Raw genomic sequence first — 19,432 nt, forward strand, 5'->3', positions numbered from 1 at the left:
TGGTGTTGATCTAAGAACTGATATAGAATTCAATGGAATAAAATTGAGAATCCAGTAATGAACATTTATATTTATGGTCATTACTTTTTGACAAGAATGCCAAGATACTTCAATTGGAAAAAATAGTCTTTTCAATAAATGGTGCTAAAACAACTGGACAGGCACATGCAAAAGAATGAAGTTAGAGCCCCACATCATACTATACACAAAAACTAATCTCAAGTGATCAAAGACATAAAAGTAAGAGATAAAATTATAAAAGCTTCATAAAACAGAAAACTATGTATGGGCTTGGGTTAGGCAAAGATTTCTTAGGTAAAACACCAAAGGCACATGCAAAAAAGGGAAAAAAAATAGATAAATAGGACTCCATCAAAACTAAAAACTTCTATGACTCTAAAAGACAACTTACAAAATGGGACAAAATATTTGCAAATATATCATATATTTAATAAAGGACTTCTACCCGTAATACATAAAAACACTTACAAATCGACAAATAACACAATTAAACAACTAATAACACAATTAAAAAATGGGCAAAGTATTTGAATGTTTTACAAAAGAAGATATATGAATGGCCAATATGCACATGAAAAGATACTATTATTAGTCATTAGGGAAATGCAAATCAAAGCTATAATTTCACAGCCACCAGAGTGACTATAAACAAAAGGATATTAAGAAGTGTTAGTGAAGATGTGGAAAAGTTGTAACCCTCATACAAACCTGGTGGAATGTAAAATTATACATTCACTTTAGAAAGCAGTTGGGTAATTCTTCAAAAAGCTAAACATAGACTTACCATATGACTCAGCAATTCCATTCCCAGGTATATCCCTCAAAGAACTAAAAGCACATTCACACAAAACCTTGTACACACCTTCATAGCACCTTTATTTACAATAGTTAAAAATGAAGGTAATCCAAATATTCATCAAGTGGTAAGTGGATGAAAAATGTGGAATATAATGGAATATTATTTAGCAATAAAAAGGAATGAGGAGGGAACTAATCAAGACAGTGGAGTAAGATGGCACAGAACTCATCTCCCTCACAAATAGATCAAAAATACATCTATATGTGGACAATTCTCATTGAAAGCTCACTGAAGAATGACAAAAAGACACCTGTGCAACCAAGGCTATTAGAGAGATGCACCAGGAATCACACAGGAAGAGAAGAGATGAGATCAGGTTGGTACCTATGCCCCTGGAAGGAGACTCAGAGAAAAAAGCAGATTACATGGGTGGATATTCTTCTTGGGGAGTGAGTGGTTTCAGCCTTGGGGTCTGACAAAGGGAAGATGGGTCCATTTGGCTGGTTGGAGGGCCAGCACAACCAACAGAAGGGCAGTGGGAAGCCTGAATTCCACTCATGAGAATTATGTACCCACTGCTTGCTCCCAAGTCAGGGTGGAAAGGGCAGATTGAGGATTGTGCAAGTAACTGGTTGGTTTCCTGCAACCACCATGGTACATCCTACAGCCTAAGCTAAATGAATATTCCAGTCCTGCTTGGAAACTTGGTCCTGAGACTCAGCTCAGACCTGAACCACCATCCAGCATGGCAGTGGCAGCCATTGATGGTGCTAACACAGGCAGCTTATCAGAAGAGTCCTGTCTCTGTCTGCAGCTAGACCACCAATCCACACCCCAACATATGTTGGGAGCCCACACTGGCCCTGGCTATCCTCTGGTACAGCTCCACATTAGGGTGAGGGTAGTAGAGGTTATGGGGAGAACCCAGGTGTGACAGACAAAGGAGGCTCTAGCCCAAGGTAGCATCTGAGGGGGGCAGGGGCAACCATTTCTGGTGCTTACACAGGCAATGCATTGAAAGCAGTCCAGGTTTCTGACCCCAGCAAGACTGCCATAGCCTTTGCTCTAACACATGCTAAATGTGACCATCCAAGCCCCTTGTGCTCCAATGCAGTTCCTCTCTGGGGTGGGGGTGCTAGTGCTAGGAGAGAGGAAAGCATACACTTGAAGGGAACTGAGCCAGCTGGGACCCGGGCCTCAGGGCTTCTGCTCCAGTGACTTGAGACCTGCCCCTGTCCCCATTTTGGTGGTGACAGCCACTTAGTGGAGGGAAAGCCTTGGCTCACACCTGGCTCTAGCCTTAGCCCTTCCATCTCCAGCCCCACTTCCTATCAAAATGATAGCTGCCAGCACATCCAGAGGAAAGACATGACTTGTGTTCACATCAAATCTAGCTCTCCCTCCAAAGCCACTGGGCACTTGCAACCTGTATAGGGATACTCTCACACAAGGCCATCTCTCACATAAGGACTGCAATCAGTAACTATATCATATAATTTCATAGAAACAGAGAAAGTAAAATAAGAGGAAAGAGAATTTGTCTAAATTAAAAGGGCAAGAGAAAACCCCTGAGAAAACAACTAAAGAAATAGCCACAAACAATTCACCATATAAAGAATTAAAAGCATTGGTAATAAGAACACTAAATGAATAAAGAATAGATGAATACAGTAAGAATCTTAAGAAGGAACTAGCAAATATAAAAAAGAATCGGAACTGAAGAGTACAAGAACTGAAAGGAAAAATGCACTAGAAGGAATTAATAGAAGACTAGGTGGTGATGCAGAAGAATGCATACGTGATCTGTAAGATGGAAAAATGAAATCTGCCAATCAGAATAGCAAAAAGAAAAATAAATTTATAAAATGAAAACAGTTTAAGGGAACTTTGGGACAACATCAAGGTTACCGACCTTCATATTATAGGATTCCCAGAAGGAGAAGAAAGAGAAGGGTGTTGAAAATTTATTTCATGAACTTTTAGCTGAAAACTTCCCAAACCTGAAGATGGAAATAGATACCCAAGTACATGAAGCATAAAGGAACCCAAACAGACCCATACTGAGATATAACATAATTAAAATGGTAAAATTTAAAGGGACAATTCTAAAGACAGCAGAAGAAAAACAGAGAGTCACATACAGAGGAACCCCCAATAAGACTAAGTTTATTTTTCTGAAGAAACTTCGCAGACCAGAAGAGAGTGGCATGATATACTCAAAGTGCACAAAGCAAAAAACCTGCATCCTAGGATATTCTACACAGCAATATTATAATTTAAAATTGGAGGAGAGATAAAGGATTTCTCAGACAAGCAAAAACTAAGAGTTTTATTAATACTAATAACAATACCCTGAAAAATGTAAAAGAGCTATCTCTAAGTGGAAAAGAAAGTGCTATAACAAGAAGTAAGAATCTATAGGAAAGGAAAAATACCACTTGTAGAGGAAAATACATAGTAAAGGCTGAAGATAAACCATTTAAATAAACAAAATCAAAAGACAAAAAAAAGTGAAATCAACTACAACTACAATAATCAGTAAAGGGATAAAAATGAAGATGTAAAATATTCCATCAAAACCGAAGAAACCGCAATCAGAGAGTGGTCACTCAAATAAGCCAGCATACAGATTTAATCATGAACATGCTTCAAACAAAATAAAATTAAAAAGAAAAAAATAAAAAAGAGTCATCAAAACCATAAAATGTGGGCAAGGGATGTTAGGAAGTAAATAACCCTTTTTGTTTGTTTGTATGTTTCTCTTCTTAATTTTAATATAGTAATGAAGTGTTTGAACTTACAGGACCATCAGGCTAAAACACACAATTATGGGAAGGGGTTAGCATACTTAAAAAACAGGGCAACCACAAGCCAGAACCAAATATTGCATTTGTAAAAAATGAAAAAAAAATACACTCAAACAGATAATAACAGGAGACCATCCAACCAAAAAAAAAAGAAAAAAGAAAGGAAAAATGGAGAACCATAGAATCAACTGGAACATGAGGTTCAAATGGCAATAAATAATCATCTATCAATTATCACCTTAAATGTCAATGGACTGAATGAAACATTAGAAAAGGAATACAAAAATACGATATCTTTTAAAATTGCACCTCACAAAATCAAATACCTCAGAATACACCTGACCAAGGAGGTAAAGGACCTATATGCCGAGAACTATAAAACTTTAATCAAAGAAATCAAAGAAGATGTAAGGAAATGGAAAGATATTCCATGTTCCCGGATTGGGAAAATCAATATTGCAAAAATGGCCATACTACCCAAAGCAATCTACACATTCAATGCAATCCCTATCAAATTACCCATGACAGTTTTCACAGAACTAGAACAAACAATCCAAACATTTATATGGAACAACAAAAGACCCAGAATCGCCAAAGCAATCCTGAGAAACAAAAACCAAGCAGGAGGCATAACTCTCCCAGACTTCAAGAAATACTGCAAAGCCACAGTCATCAAAACAGTGTGGTACTGGTATCAAAACAGACAGACAGACCAATGGAACAGAATAGAGAATCCGGAAATAAACCCTGACACCTATGGTCAATTCATCTTTGACAAGGGAGGCAAGAACATAAAATGGGAAAAAGAAAGTCTATTCAGCAAGCATTGCTGGGAAACCTGGACAGCTGCATGCAAAGCAATGAAACTAGAACACACCCTCACACCATGCACAAAAATAAACTCCAAATGGCTGAAAGACTTAAATATACGACAGGACACCATCAAACTCCTAGAAGAGAACATAGGCAAAACACTCTCTGACATCAACATCACGAATATTTTCTCAGGTCAGTCTCCCAAAGCAATAGAAATTAGAGCAAAAATAAACCCATGGGACCTCATCAAACTGAAAAGCTTTTGCACAGCAAAGGAAACCCAAAAGAAAACAAAAAGACAACTTACAGAATGGGAGAAAACAGTTTCAAATGATGCAACGGACAAGGGCTTAATCTCTAGAGTATATAAACAACTTATACAACCCAACAGCAAAAAAACCAATCAATCAATGGAAAAATGGGCAAAAGACCTGAATAGACATTTCTCCAAAGAAGATATACAGATGGCCAACAAACACATGAGAAAATGCTCAACATCGCTGAGTATAAGAGAAATGCAAATCAAAACTACCATGACATACCACCTCACACCAGTCAGAATGGCCATCATTAATAAGTCCACAAATATCAAGTGCTGGAGGGGCTGTGGAGAAAAGGGAACCCTCCTGCACTGTTGGTGGGAATGTAAACCGGTACAGCCACTATGGAGAACAGTTTGGAGATACCTTAGAAATCTATACATAGAACTTCCATATGACCCCGCAATCCCACTCTTGGGCATCTATCCGGACAAAACTCTACTTAAAAGAGACACGTGCACCCGCTTGTTCATTGCAGCACTATTCACAATAGCCAGGACATGGAAACAACCCAAATGTCCATCGACAGATGATTGGATTCGGAAGATGTGGTATATACACACAATGGAATACTACTGGAATACTACTCAGCCATAAAAAAGAATGACATAATGCCATTTGCAGCAACATGGATGGAACTAGAGAATCTCATACTGAGTGACATGAGCCAGAAAGACAAAGACAAATACCATATGATATCACTTATAACTGGAATCTAATATCCAGCACAAATGAACATCTCCTCAGAAAAGAAAACATGGACTTGGAGAAGAGACTTGTGGCTGCCTGATGGGAGGGGGAGGGCGTGGGAGGGATCGGGAGCTTGGGCTTATCAGACACAACTTAGAATAGATTTACAAGGAGATCCTGCTGAATAGCATTGAGAACTATGTCTAGATACTCATGTTGCAACAGAAGAAAGGGTGGGGGAAAAATGTAATTGTAATGTATACATGTAAGGATAACCTGACCCCCTTGCTGTACAGTGGAAAAATAAAAAAAAAAAATTCCATCAAAACCCAAAATGTTGGAGTTCCCTTGTAGCACAGTGGGTTGAGGATCCAGCATTGTCACTGCAGTAGCTTGGGTTACTGCTGTGGTATGGGTTCAACCTCTGGCCTGAGAACGTCCATATGCCACAGGCGAAGCCTAAAATAAGATACCCCAAAATGTTGTGGTAGGGGGAGAGTTAAAAATATAGATGCTGTAGAATGAATTTGAACTTAAAGGACTACCTATTTAAAACAAATAGATACAGCTATAGGTTAACAAATATGAATCTCATGGTAACCACAAATCAGCCTATAAAAGATATACAAAAACCTATAAAAGATACACAAAAACTAGAGAGAAAGGAATACAAACACATCACTAAAGAAAAATAATCAAACCACAAGGGAAGAAACAAAAAAAACCAGAACTACAAAAGCAACTAGAAAACAAATAATAAAATGGAAACAAGTGCATATCTATCAATGATTACTTTAAAGGTCAATGGACTAAATGCTCCAATCGAAAGACATGGGGTGGCTGATGGTAATAAATCATGATCCCATCTGTGTGCTGCCTACAAGAGACTCACTTCAGAGCTATAGATACAAACAGACTGAAAGTGAGTGTTGAAAAAGACATCTCATGTAAATGGAAATGGCAAGAAAGTGGAGATAGCAAAACTCACATCAGACAAAATAGATTTTAAAACAAGGTCTATAACAAGAGACAAAGAAGGGCATAATATAATGATAAAGGGAATATTACAAGGAGATTACACTTGTTAACATATATGTACCCAATACAGGAGCAGCTAAATATAAAATATTAACAGACATAAAGGGAGAAATACAATAATATAATAATAGTAGGTGACTTTAATACACCACTTACATCAATGGACAGATCATCCACACAGAAAATAAATAAGGCAATAGTGTTTTTTTTGTTGTTGCTGTTGTTTTGTTTTTTTTCTTTTTAGGGCTGTACCTGTGGCATATGTAAGTTCCCAGGCTAGGAGTTGAGCTTGCAGCTTGCAGCCTAAGCCACAGCAATGCCAGATCCGAGCCGTGTCTGCAAACTACATCACAGCTCACAGCAATGCTGGACCCTTAGCCCACTGAGCAGGGCCAGGGATTGAACCTATGTTCTCATGGATACTAGTTAGGTTTGTTACAGTTGAGCTACAATGGGAACTCCCAGCAATAGTGGTCTTAAATGACACAATAGACCAGTTGGTTTTTAGAGATATCTACAGGACATTCCATCTCCAAACAGCAGAATACACATTCTTTTCAACTGTGCATGAAATGTTCTCTAGGATAAATCATATAGTAGGCCAGAACAAGTTTCAACAAATTTAAGAGGATAAAAATATATATCATATATATCAAGTATTTTTCCTGATCAAAACGGTATGAAACTATAAATCAATTATACGAAGAACAATGAGAAAAGCACAAGCAGGTAGAGATTAAACAACACATTACTAAAAATCTCATTGATCAATGAAGAAATAAAAAAGGAAATCAGAAAATACATGAGACAAATGAAAATGGACTTAAAACTTACCAACATTTATGGGATACATCAAAAGCAGTTCTTAGAAGGAAGTATATTACTGAAACAGGCCTACCTTAAGAAACAAGAAAAATTTCAATCTAATTTTCCATCTAAATGAATTAGAAAAAGAATGGAGTCAGCTTGAAGAATGAATTAATAAAGATCAAAGAGGAAATAAATGAGACAAAAAAATAGAAAAGATCAATGAAATCAAGAGCTGTTTTTTAAAAAGATAGACAAAACTGATAGTGATAGTCATCAATAGGACAGAAAACACAAATAAATAAGAAATGAAAGAAAATAACTGATATCACAGCGATACCAAAAAATTATAAGACTTCTACAAACAGCTATATGCCAACAAACTAGACAACCTAGAAGAAATAGACAAATTTCTAGAAACACTACCTGCTAAGAATGAATCAGGAAGAAACAGACAATCTGAACAGAACTATTACCAGTACTGAAATTGAATTTGTAATAATTAAAAAAAAAAAAAGCTTCCAGCAAATAAAAGTCCAGGGCTGGACAGCTTCATGGGGGAAATTCTACTAAATATATTAAGAAGAACTATCACCCATCCTTCATGAACTATTCCCAATAATTGAAGAGAAAAGAACACTCTCAAATTCATTTCTTGAGGCTTCCACTACCTTGATACCAAAACCAGACAAAGACAGTACAAAAAAAAAAAAAAAAAAAAAAGAGAAAATTATAGGCAAATATCGCTGAGGAATATAAACACGAAAATCCTCAAGAAAATATTAGCAAACTGAATTAAATAAATATAAAAAGGATCATCTACCATGATCAAGTGTGATTATTCCAGGTATGTAAGGATGGTGCAATATTTACACATCAATCAATCTGACACACCACATTAATAAAAGGATTAAAATCACAGGGTCATCTCAATAGACACAGAAAAAGCATTTGCAAAATTTAACATCAATTCATGACAAAAACTCTCATTGATGCTGTTGTTCAGGGGACATATCTCAATATGACAAATGCCATTTATGACAAACACATAGCTAATATACTCATTGGTAAAAAGCTGAAAGACTTTCCTCTAAAATCAGAAACAAGACAAAGACATCCACTCTGATTGCTTCTATTTAACATCGATTGGAAGCCCTAGGCATGGCAATCAGAGAGAAAAAAGAAATGAACAGCATCTAAATTCGAAAGGAAGAACCAAAACTGTTACCATTTGTGGATGACATGATACTATACATAGAAAACTCTAAAGTCTTCACCAAAAAACTGAGAAGTAATAAATTAATTCATCAAAATTGCCAGATACAAGATTAATATACAGAAATCTGTGTTTTTATATACTAATAATGAACTACGAGAAAGAGAAAGCAAAAAAAAAAAAAAAAAAAAATCCCATTTAAAATTGCAGCAGGAGGAGTTCCCATCGTGGCGCAGTGGTCAATGAATCCAACTAGGAACCATGAGGTCGCAGGTTCGATCCCTGGCCTTGCTCAGTGGGGTAAGGATCCTGCGTTGCCATGAGCTGTGGTGTAGGTTGCAGACGCGGCTTGGGATCCCACGTTGCTGTGGCTCTGGCATAGACTGGTGGCTACGGCTCCGATTAGACCCCTAGCCTGGGAATCTCTATATGCCGTGGAAGTGGCCCTAGAAAAGGCAAAAAGACAAAAAATAAAATAAAATAAAATAAAATTGCATCAGGAGTTCCCGTCGTGGCGCATCGGAAATGAATCAGACCAGGAACCATGAGGTTGCGGGTTCCATCCCTGGCCTCACTAAGTGGGTTAAGGATCTGGCGTTGCTATGAGCTATGGTGTAGATTGCAGACGTGGCTTGGATCTGGTGTTGCTGTGGTTGTGGCGTAGGCCGGTAGCTACAGCTTCGATTAGATCCCTAGCCTGGGAACCTCCATATGCCTCAGGTGCAGCCCTAAAAAGACAAAACGAAACAAAAAATTGCATCAAAAAGAATAAAATACCTAGGAATAAACTTAACCAAGGAGATAAAATACTTAAATTCTAAAGACTATGAAACACAATAATTAATATTCTAAATCAATGATATTTCAATAAAAAAAGAAAAGGAATGAAGTATTGACACATACTACAACATGCATAAACCTCAAAAGCATTACAAGTGGAAAAACCCATACATATGCAAAATACCACATATGACTCCACTTATCTTAAATATCCAGAAAAGGCAAATATATATAGAAAATTTATTATTGGTTGCCCAGGCTGGGGGTAGGAATGGGGAGTGTTTGCAAATGGGCTCAAGGTATCCTTTCACAGTGATGGAAATTTTCCAAAATCGGAACGTGGTGATATATAACTGTAAATTTTCTAAAAAAATCACTGACTAATGACATTAAAATGAGTAAATTTTACAGTGTAAATTATACCTTACTAAAGTTGTTGAAAAACAGCTATGAAACCACCCTGTGGTTTTATATGTAATTTTGTCTTTTATACACCTTGTATAAAAGACTTTGGGCAGCCTGATGCCCAAAGATGATGTGGCAGAGGCCCCCCCAAAGTTGTAAACCAATCTTAATATTCTGGCTCTACCAATAGATGGGTCACATGGCATTAGTGCCTGGCACCTAAGAGGCCTCAATAAATTAAACCATCTTTACAGTGTGATTTTACACCAAACATCTCATTTACCTAATACATGAAACTCAGTTGATTAGGGCATTTTTTTTTTTTTAAACTTAAGCAATCTCAAATTAATGACATGGCAATATTCCCCAGGGGAAAAGCTGTTAACAGTTGAAGTAGTCAGGATCGGTTAGACTTATAATGAGGTAAGTCACTCTTACAGGCTATAGAACCATTGGCTTAAGAGGAGGAGGTAGAGATGGGGGTGGGGAGTGGGAATGTCTGAAATCTCTGAGACCCAGGCTGACCAAGGTTTAACTGTACACCAACAGGAGTCATGGTAGACTAGCAGAGACTGAAAAATCGTGGGCAGGCTTTTCACCACCACTGCCGGTAAATGACACACCTCCCTTCTGCTAACATTTCACTCGCTCTCTAACCACAAAGAGGGGGATATTCAGGGGAGTGAATGAAATATTTGATGAGCATTGCAATCTGCCACATTTATCATTAAGGGGCCTGTCTTAGGATTCTTTTACAAGGGCTAGAGACAACCTCCTTCTCCATCTATTTGATTAAGGACCACTGATCAGGAATTTAGGAACTTCAGATTCTTTCAAGCAAGTTTTGAGGTAGGAGGCAAATACCCTGCTTGGTATCCCTGAAGCACTTTGCTTTTTGGGGAGGAGATGACCCCTGATTAACCTTTGTTTGCTCAACACTGAAGCTACCTTCTGATACATGGTAGAAGCTCACTGAGTGGCCAGTTGTGTCTCAAAGACACAGGTCAGGTGAAAGCCTACAGTCTGAGTAAGAACACCTCCCATCTTCCCATGGTGTTCTTCAGTCACAAGTTTTTGGTTTTTGGTTGAAATTCCTCCAATTTCATTAAACAGAACCAAGAAACACTACAAATTCTGAGGGAACAGGAGCAAGAACCAATGCAATGTGAACAATCACTTTTATTGCTTTACTGCACCATGACGAACGCCACATATAATAAAAATTGTATCTGTAGTGCTATACAAAAACAATAAGCTCACTGCTTCAGAAGAATAGAAAGAAATGCATCAAGATTTATCCTATTCAGTCATGTGAAAGTATATGGAAAAAAAGTCTCAAGAGACTGCTACCAATTTGCGCTCCATCATTTATAGTATTTAGTCCCTTAGCTTCCAGTCTCTGTTGCTGGAATCATCTTAAGCTGCAATGTCAGATCTTTTTTTCTTTTTATGTTTTTGGCTATGCTCATGGCATGTGGAAATTCTCAGGCCAGGGATGAAACCTGCACCACAGCAGCAACCTTAACCACAACAACCCTTAAGCCACTGAGCCAGCAGAGAACCCTGCAATGTCAGTTTTATCATTCTCAAATATGACCTTTAAAACCCAGGACCCGGAGTTCCTGTTGCAGCTCAGCAGAAACGAATCTGAATAGCATCCATGAGGACGCAGGTTGGATCCCTTGCCCTGCTCAGTGGGTTAAGGATTCAGCATTGCTGTGAGCTGTGGTATAGGTTGCAGATGTGGCTCAGATCCTGTGTTGCTGTGGTTGTGGTGTAAGGTCAGCAGCTACAGCTCTGATTTGACCCCTACCCTGGGAACCTCCATATGCTGTGGGTATGGCCCTAAAAAGACAAAAAACAAAACAAAAACAAAAACAAAAACAAAAAACAATGACCCAGGACTTGACTCCTTAATTCTTGCAATTTTGACTCTTCATGTAACTTCTTAACCTTTTTTTTTTTTTTTTTAAATCTAAAGTCCCCAAATGAACATTCTGCTGTGTCAGGGATAATTATTCTTTAGCTGGACATATTTGCTAACAAATCCCCCACTACCTGGGATGCCATTTCTTTCCTCTTCCATCTATTGAAATTTTGCCCATTGCTCAAGCTCCAAATGGGTCTTAACCCTACTTTGAAACTCTCCCTGAATATTTCTGCTCACACTGATCTGAGCACCTGAAGCAGCTATGGTCTGTAACAGCCATCTATGCATCAAGAACTATACAAAAGTTTTCATTTAAATCTTTTTTGAGTCTCTTTCTAGAGTATGAGCTCCTTAAGAATATATTTTATTTAATAGCCCCATATATAGATTAACAGAGGACCCTTAAGAAATATTTACTGCATACCTGAGTTGGGCCTTATAAAGGTAAAGATGTGCCACCAGGTATTATATTTACTAGCTGAATCTTGAAGAATCTTCAAGATGTTATATTTTGGAATTACATATTGGCTGGATTCTTTAAAAAGTTGCTATTTCAAATATATATTTTAATATACATTATTCTCATTTATCAATATTTTCCTGAACATTTATATTTTAGCTTTAGTAAAAATATCATTTTTGAAAATATAAATGCTAGATTTCACTTTTGAGAATTTATCCTTACATCCACTACCTATTGATTCTGTTTCATATACCAATATTATATTTTCCTTGGTCATTAGCCGATCTGACCCTGCTACAAATGTAAACAAAACCCAATTCCAAAGATGATAATTTTGTCATATCCTTTAACAGATGGATTGTCTATTATGCTAGGTTTTAAACAAAAATATCCATTTTGCTTGATAATTACAATAACATTAAGACATTAAATCCATATTAAAGCAACAACAAAATACAGCTTCTTGGAGTATAAAATAATCTATAATTAACCGTATTACCTTGGTCCTTTTATCATTCAAAAATCCACTGCTAATCCCAGGATAACATTTTCTCTAAAGAGAAAAATAGCCTCTGAAAATCTTTCTCCCTGCCACTCTGACATTATGGCTGTATTTTATCTGCTTTTCCTTTGACAGTCTCCTTTAAAACTAGCAAAAAAAAAAAAAAAAAAATCAGAATAGTTTATTTAACTCTGTAGAATCCTTTGTCAGTTACCCTGTGTGCCTTGAGAGGTTGTCCGTTTCTTTTTCCATTGAATTACACTGTTGACTCGGCAGCCTGATTTTCCAGATTGGTCCACGCTGTATCGGTTTGGTGATTTTTTGTAAGGATTGATAACTATGAAAGAGTCTAAAAATAGGGCAGTTCCAGACTAAATTGGAACAGTCTTTTCCCGTAAAGCAATCTGGTATCTCACAAAATTCCAAGAAGAATGAATGACAGAGCACGCACCAATAGGAAGTGGAGAAAAGTATTTTGTCTAAGTTTACTACCCAATCCTTGGGAGCCAGAGGTGGGAATTTTAAAATAGGGTTGTCCTTTCCTTGGAATTTTCTTAAAGTGGTATCCCCTCCTGTTGAAGTCTGCCAAAGATTGCCAAATCACTAATTCTAAATTAGAGAATTTTTCCTCCGTTTTGAGTTAGGCAAAGTGTAAACTTGGCACTTGACAAATTTAGAGAATTTTAAGAGAATCACATGGCTACTTTTGTGTCTATTTCAAAGGGCAGAAGTTATTTCAAGATAATTCATTTTTTCATGATCAAATATAAGTTAATGTACTTAAATATTTCATTTTTAGAGAAAGGCAAACTAAGAGGCTAACACTGCTTTTAAAAAATTGGTCTAGCTATAGTTAATCTTTTTTGTCTGTATGACTCTTCAATATTAGGAGCAAATCATATTATTTGGGTTGATCTTAAACATCCTAAAGATTTTTGTTTTTACACAAACTGTAGGTTTTCTCATTTTAAGTCTAGTAAAAAGTTCAAGTACAAGTTCTTAAGTATTTACAAATCTGTATAAAAGGTCTTAGAAGTACATGACATACACCATGCATATACTTTAGAAAACTCTGAAGACTAGTTTACTAAATAGATAATTGCTAGTATTGCATTATAACTCATACCTTTTTTGGGATAGGTGTTATTTTTATTTAATATAACTGCTTTTCAGGCTACTTAATCTCTAACGGAAATTATATAAACCAACGTAAATCTATAAAGTCAAAGCTGTTTGACAATGAACCGCTAGATAATCAACGTTAGGCTTTCCAAAGAGGTTACCCTCTTTTCAATAGTACGTGTGTCATAGGACAGCTTTGAGAGTTAAGTGAAATAATCTAGCGCAGCTCTTAGAACGCTGCCTGGTACACAGTAAACGACTGGGTGTTAAAGTTGCTGTAATGCACAGAATTACATTAGAGGACTAGTGAGTCAGTGACAGTACGAATGAAAGAAGAGATCAGTTACTGGCGGTTCCCGAGGTTGGAGCCGGCCAAATCACCCCCACAAAACCCTAAGCCAAAAGCCAAATGCGAGAGCAACCCCTAACACCGGAGCCGGAAGCAAAGGCCGAGTGGGGCGCGGGGCAGGCTTGGAGAAGGCCCTTTTTTCAGCGAATAGGCATGTCTCTTGGAAAACGGGCATCTTATCCCACCTATTGCAAAACCGTAAGAGCAGAGGCGTAATATCGCGAGGTTCCGTTCTTCTCTGCTCCGCTCTGCCTTCCCCCCAAGCTCCAAAGTGCGAGTTTCGCCCCGCCCCGCCCCTCTGCGCCTGCGCCCCGCCCCATCCCCTCCCGCGTTGCGCCCGGCCCCGCCCGCCCGGCCTCGGCCTGCGGTCCGGCGCTCCTGCGCCCGGGAGCGCTGGCTCCTCTGGCGCCGAGGTGAGTGTGGCGCTTCGTCGCTTCGGTGTCTTTTGTAGCAAAGCCCTCTAGCCGGGCCATTGGCCCTGACCTGGGTCAGGCAGAAGCGTCCGGGCCGCGGCGAGTGGACCTGGGCCCAAGCGGGCCCGTGAGGGCCTCGGGTCAGCACGGCTCCCGGCCCTTCTCGCTCTCCTTGGCTCGGTACCGGCTCTAAAATTCCTGCTACTGGGCTCGCTACTCCCCAACGGTGACCACCTCAGTGTTTGGTTAACTCGGGCCAAATGGCATGTGTTTTGCCTAAACTTCTGTCAGCCTTCTCAGTACTGAGAAAATAACCTTTAAAAATGCTTTTAATACACGTTTTAAAATTCTCTAGTCTCCAATATTAGGAAACTGAAATATTTTACCGAATTAACTATGGAAGTCAGTCTAAGGGACTCCTTTCCTTAAAAAAATGTGTGGAATTTTCTTAAGATGGACAGGTTTGTTTGCTTTAGGTAATAATAAAGTAGACTGGTGTTTAGCTGTCAGAAAACTGATGTGGAGGTGCAGTTACATACTGCTAGTGTTCAGCCTACCATTTGCTTTTTATAGATAAGAGGTAGCAAAGGAAATATGTGTAAGAAAATTATCCCGGTAAAGGCCATCTTGCCAAGGACTGCAGTGAATGCATATTGGAAAACCTTTACCGTTATTTATTACTGGCACCTTTCAGATTTCATTTGTGTAGCTTTCATCTCCCAAACTCTCTTTCTAGCATGGTGCATTTTAACGGTGTAATTAACCTTTTGAAGACAGCCAGTCCCACCCATCAGGATTCAGCAGGATTAGAAGGCAAGCCATCAGGTTACCCTCTTTTCTTATTGGAACTTCCCTCAGTGAGGGTGGGTTTTGCTTTGTAGTCTTAGATTTGTGTAAGCTTTGCCTACCACTTGAATAATAATATGAAGAAGCACAGGCCCCCTGAAATTCATGAAAAGCTGCATTTTAGAGCAGCTCACGGGCTTTGGCGTCTTCCACTTGTGTTGGAATTCTACAAGTTATGCTCTGAGAAACTCGGTTTCCGTAGGTTTAAAATGAGCTAAATAATGTTAATTGCAATGCAGAGTTTTAAGGATTAGAGATCTTTATGGCACCTAGTTAGCAGTCAGCATATAGTCCCTACAAGCCGACCTTGGATCAGAGATGAAAAAAAAATTTCCCTTTTAGTATTACATGTCCTACTTTCAACCACTCATCAGCTTTTTAGGGCCTGCTTTGTGCTAGAGGCAGGTTTTCAAAATTAAAGAAAGCAAGATCTCTGCCCCTAAGAAGCTTACAATAGAGTCTCTTGGCTAGATTGACAATATACAGATAATACCAATAAATAAATAGATTACAAATTGTGAGGAGTCTTACAAAGAAAGAGTAAGAGAGAATACTTTTGTTTGGGATGGGCAAGTGATTTTTACACTGAAACCTGAAGGGTATTGGGACAGAGCTTTCAGGGTTAAGAGGGGAGCAGCAAGTGGTGTTAAGACTTTGGTGCTTTCGAGTACTAGAAAAGCCCTGGAGTTTGGTGAGAAGCCAAGGAGGGTGCTGCCAGCCTGGAGAAGTGGGTAGGGCCAGATTGTGAAGAGCCCTTACTACCTGGTAAGTTTGATTTTCTAAATGAACCTTTGAAGGGTTTATTTAAGATGTATTTGAGTAGGGAGTGAGTTTACTTAAGAGAGGGAGATACAATTGAACTTACTTTTTAAAAGGCTCCCTGCTAAGTGATTAATGTATTGCAGAGTAATTAGAGTAGACACAGGGAGACCAGTAACATAGATGGACAGGCAGGAAATGACAGTGGCTTTCCTTTGCGGTGGATGGAGAGATGTGGATAGGTTTGAGGTGTACCTTGGAGTTGGAAACCATAGGCCTTGTGATAGATTGGAGATGCTGGATAAATGACCAGGTGGAATCATTCAAGACTTCCAGCTTTGCAGGTGGTGGGAACGACTGGGGAAGATTTGGGTTGGTAATGAAAATGGAAAGCTCTTTTTTGAATGTAAGTTTGAGATGCTCCTGAGAATCTAGACTATCTACAGTTTACTCCACCTGCAAATAATTACCCAGAAGTCTTCTCTTCCCACACGGAATCACGGATGTTATTGCTAGTCTAGTTAGTTCCCCAGGGAGAGAATTAAGATGTGGAAAGATTATCTTGTTCAAAGTCACATAATATGTCTCATAAAAATAGGTGAGTAGGTAGAATATGGGAAGGTATTGGACTCATATTCTATTGGGGGTATTATTGAATATTCCATATTCTCTGCCCTTTTATGTAAAACGGCAAGTACTTATTAGGAGTTAGAGTTTGCAAATAATAGAAAATAACAAAAAAGTTAGAAAACTCTGCTTATTGAAAGCTTATGTTACTACATTTTGTACTTAACTTGGTATTAATTCCCAGTGAAAATAGTTTTTCTTAAGAAAAAACACTTTATTTGAAAGATACTTTCCGTTGGAGAGTTTGACAAAGGGTGCCCAGTAAACCAGAGTAGAATCTTTGAACAAAGCTCATCTTTTTACTGTCTGAGTATTTACTGTCTGAGTATCCTGTGGAATCCTGTCCGTCTATGTACGTAAAGACCTCAGGCTTTAAAATCCCCTGCTCATCCTTTCCCACCTCAAGAAAAAAAGATCCCTGTTCCTTTATGAGCTGTTTGACCTTGGACAAAGTATTGAAGCTCTGAGTTTGTTTCTTCTCCTGGTAAGTGATTGTGAAGTTTGTTTCTGATCTGTGCCTAGTTGATAAGATGGCAATGAGATGTTATTTCTTTTCCTACCCTTTTCGGGTCAGAGCTGGAAGGGAATTCTATCTGTTCTGGGTTCTGGCCCTTACCAATAAATTGCTGTCTCCATTTTATGTTAGGCTACTGAGGCCCAGAGAGATTATAATAGAAAAGTACAGAATTCCTATTTCCTAGTGCAGTATTTCTTCTTTCATTGAAATAATGAAGTAAAACTCTAAGTTCCCAGGCCTATTTCTTTGCTACTTCTGATCTGCAAAGCTAAGCAAGAAAGAATAGAAAATAAAGAGATAAAAGGAAGAAAATATTAGAATATAGGACAATATTTAGATAGTAAGAAGTGAAGAGACTGAAGCTGTAAATGATCTAGTATATTTTATATGAATTTAAATTTTTTTGAGGTATCTTAAGTTGAGACAAAATGACATAGTTCACAAAGGAAATGGGTTTGCTGTGTTTGATTTTTAAGCTTTTTCTTTGGTTGCATATTATGAAACTAGTCTCTCTTCTCTTAGATAGAGATTCCTATCTCAAGTTCAAGAATTATTTTTCAGGTAGGACTATTTCTACTAAGTAGTAAATATTGCTTAAATAGCATATTTTTATTAAATAGTTATTTTAATCTTTTAAAGATCTGTGAACATTTAGTTGTTGTGAAAGAAAAATACAGGAATTGATACGTAACTCTCTTTTTAATGTCTGCAAATAGCTGTATATGTCAACTGCCTTATTTGACAGTGCTTGTTAGCAGTATTATAAATTTCAGTTTTTTTGTTCTCTTTAGAAATGGACCAATTTTGACAAGATGTAGTGCTGCAGTGTGCCTGATGGAATACATTCAGTCATGGCATCCGAACTTTGTAAGACGATCTCTGTGGCAAGGCTGGAAAAGCACAAGAATTTGTTCTTAAATTATAGGAATCTGCAGCATTTCCCGTTGGAGTTACTGAAAGATGAGGGACTACAGTACTTGGAGAGACTTTATATGAAAAGGAACTCCCTTACAACCTTGGTACAGTATTATATTGCATTTTTTTAAAAAGTCACTTATAACGTGGTCCTGATCAAGATGTATTTTACGTATCCTAAGATATCCAGACCAAAGTGTATATCCTCTCTTGTTATATAAACAGGTAATAAAAATATACACACAAGGGATTCTCATTAGGTAAGAATTCCCAATCCAAGTTCCTGTAGTTATGAGGTTACAGGAGTTGTGTAGGAAAGCATTCACTAATGTACCACTTATAAAATTAGTCCCCTTCAGAAACCCCTCTTTATTTAGCCTGTCTGGGCTTGTGCTTTCTTTGTGTGTTAAGATTGCTAGATAAGGAGTTCCTGTTGTGGTTAACGAACCTGACTAGTATCCATGAGGATGCAGGTTCCATCCCTGGCCCTGCTCAGTGGGTTAAGGATCTGGCATTGCCATGAGCTGTGGTGTAGGTCGAAAACTTGGCTCAGATTTCACACTGCTGTAGCTGTGGTGTAGCCCGGCAGCTACAGCTCTGATTCAGCCACTAGCCTGGGAACTTCCACATGCTGTGGGTGAGGCCCTAAAAAGACAAAAGACAAAAAAAAAAAAGAAAAAAAGATTGCTGGGTGATTTATGGATGTTACAGTACCCACCTGACCAGTTAAAAGGTAAAGAAGATAGGAGTTCCCGTTGTGGCTCAGTGGTTAACGAATCCTACTAGGAACCATGAGGTTGCAGGTTTGATCCCTGGCCTTGCTCAGTGGGTTAAGGATCTCTTGTTGCCATGAGCTGTGGTGTAGGTCACAGATGCGGCTTGGATCCTGCGTTGCTGTGCCTCTGGTGTAGGCCGGTGGCTACGGCTCCGATTAGACCCCTAGCCTGGGAACTTCCGTATGTCGCAGGGTTCGGCCCTAGAAAAGGCAAAGACAAAAAGACCAAAAAAAAAAAAAGTAAAGAAGATAAAGATCAACAAGGATGACTTTGATTTAGAAGTATTTTAAAAAAAGAATGTTTTGGAGTTCCCGTCGTGGCGCAGTGGTTAACGAATCCGACTAGGAACCATGAGGTTGCGGGTTCGGTCCCTGCCCTTGCTCAGTGGGTTGACGATCCGGTGTTGCCGTGAGCTGTGGTGTAGGTTGCAGATGCGGCTCGGATCCTGTGTTGCTGTGGCTCTGGCGTGGGCTGGTGGCTACAGCTCCGATTCGACCCCCTAGCCTGGGAACCT

At 38.6% G+C, this 19,432-nt stretch overlaps 2 protein-coding genes across 10 annotated transcripts in view; one reads left to right on the forward strand and one right to left on the reverse strand.

Annotated features, from left to right (window-relative positions):
• The window catches only part of TTC23 (tetratricopeptide repeat domain 23), a 126,305-nt gene extending 113,268 nt beyond the window's left edge, over positions 1–13,037 (reverse strand). For 3 of the 6 annotated variants that reach the window (XM_021098378.1, XM_013993223.2, XM_021098364.1), the window contains exon 1: positions 12,592–13,037. The gene's annotated coding sequence lies outside the window, so the exon portion shown is untranslated. The remainder of the gene's footprint in view (positions 1–12,591) is intronic. The other 3 variants (XM_021098398.1, XM_021098387.1, XM_021098371.1) reach the window with 2 other exon arrangements.
• Positions 14,376–19,432, forward strand: part of LRRC28 (leucine rich repeat containing 28) — a 196,309-nt gene continuing 191,252 nt past the window's right edge. Inside the window, exons 1-3 of one of the 4 annotated variants that reach the window (XM_021098403.1) lie at positions 14,404–14,478; positions 15,215–17,194; positions 18,019–18,246. In XM_021098403.1, coding sequence (XP_020954062.1) covers positions 18,079–18,246 — 168 coding nt within the window. In that variant the 5' untranslated portion in view covers positions 14,404–14,478; positions 15,215–17,194; positions 18,019–18,078. Of the gene's footprint in view, positions 14,479–15,214; positions 17,195–17,766; positions 17,789–18,018; positions 18,247–19,432 lie in introns of those variants that run through there. The other 3 variants (XM_001925096.7, XM_013993225.2, XM_013993224.2) reach the window with 3 other exon arrangements.

Source organism: Sus scrofa, chromosome 1 (genome assembly GCF_000003025.6).
Source record: "Sus scrofa isolate TJ Tabasco breed Duroc chromosome 1, Sscrofa11.1, whole genome shotgun sequence".
Taxonomy (NCBI): Eukaryota; Metazoa; Chordata; class Mammalia; order Artiodactyla; family Suidae; genus Sus; species Sus scrofa.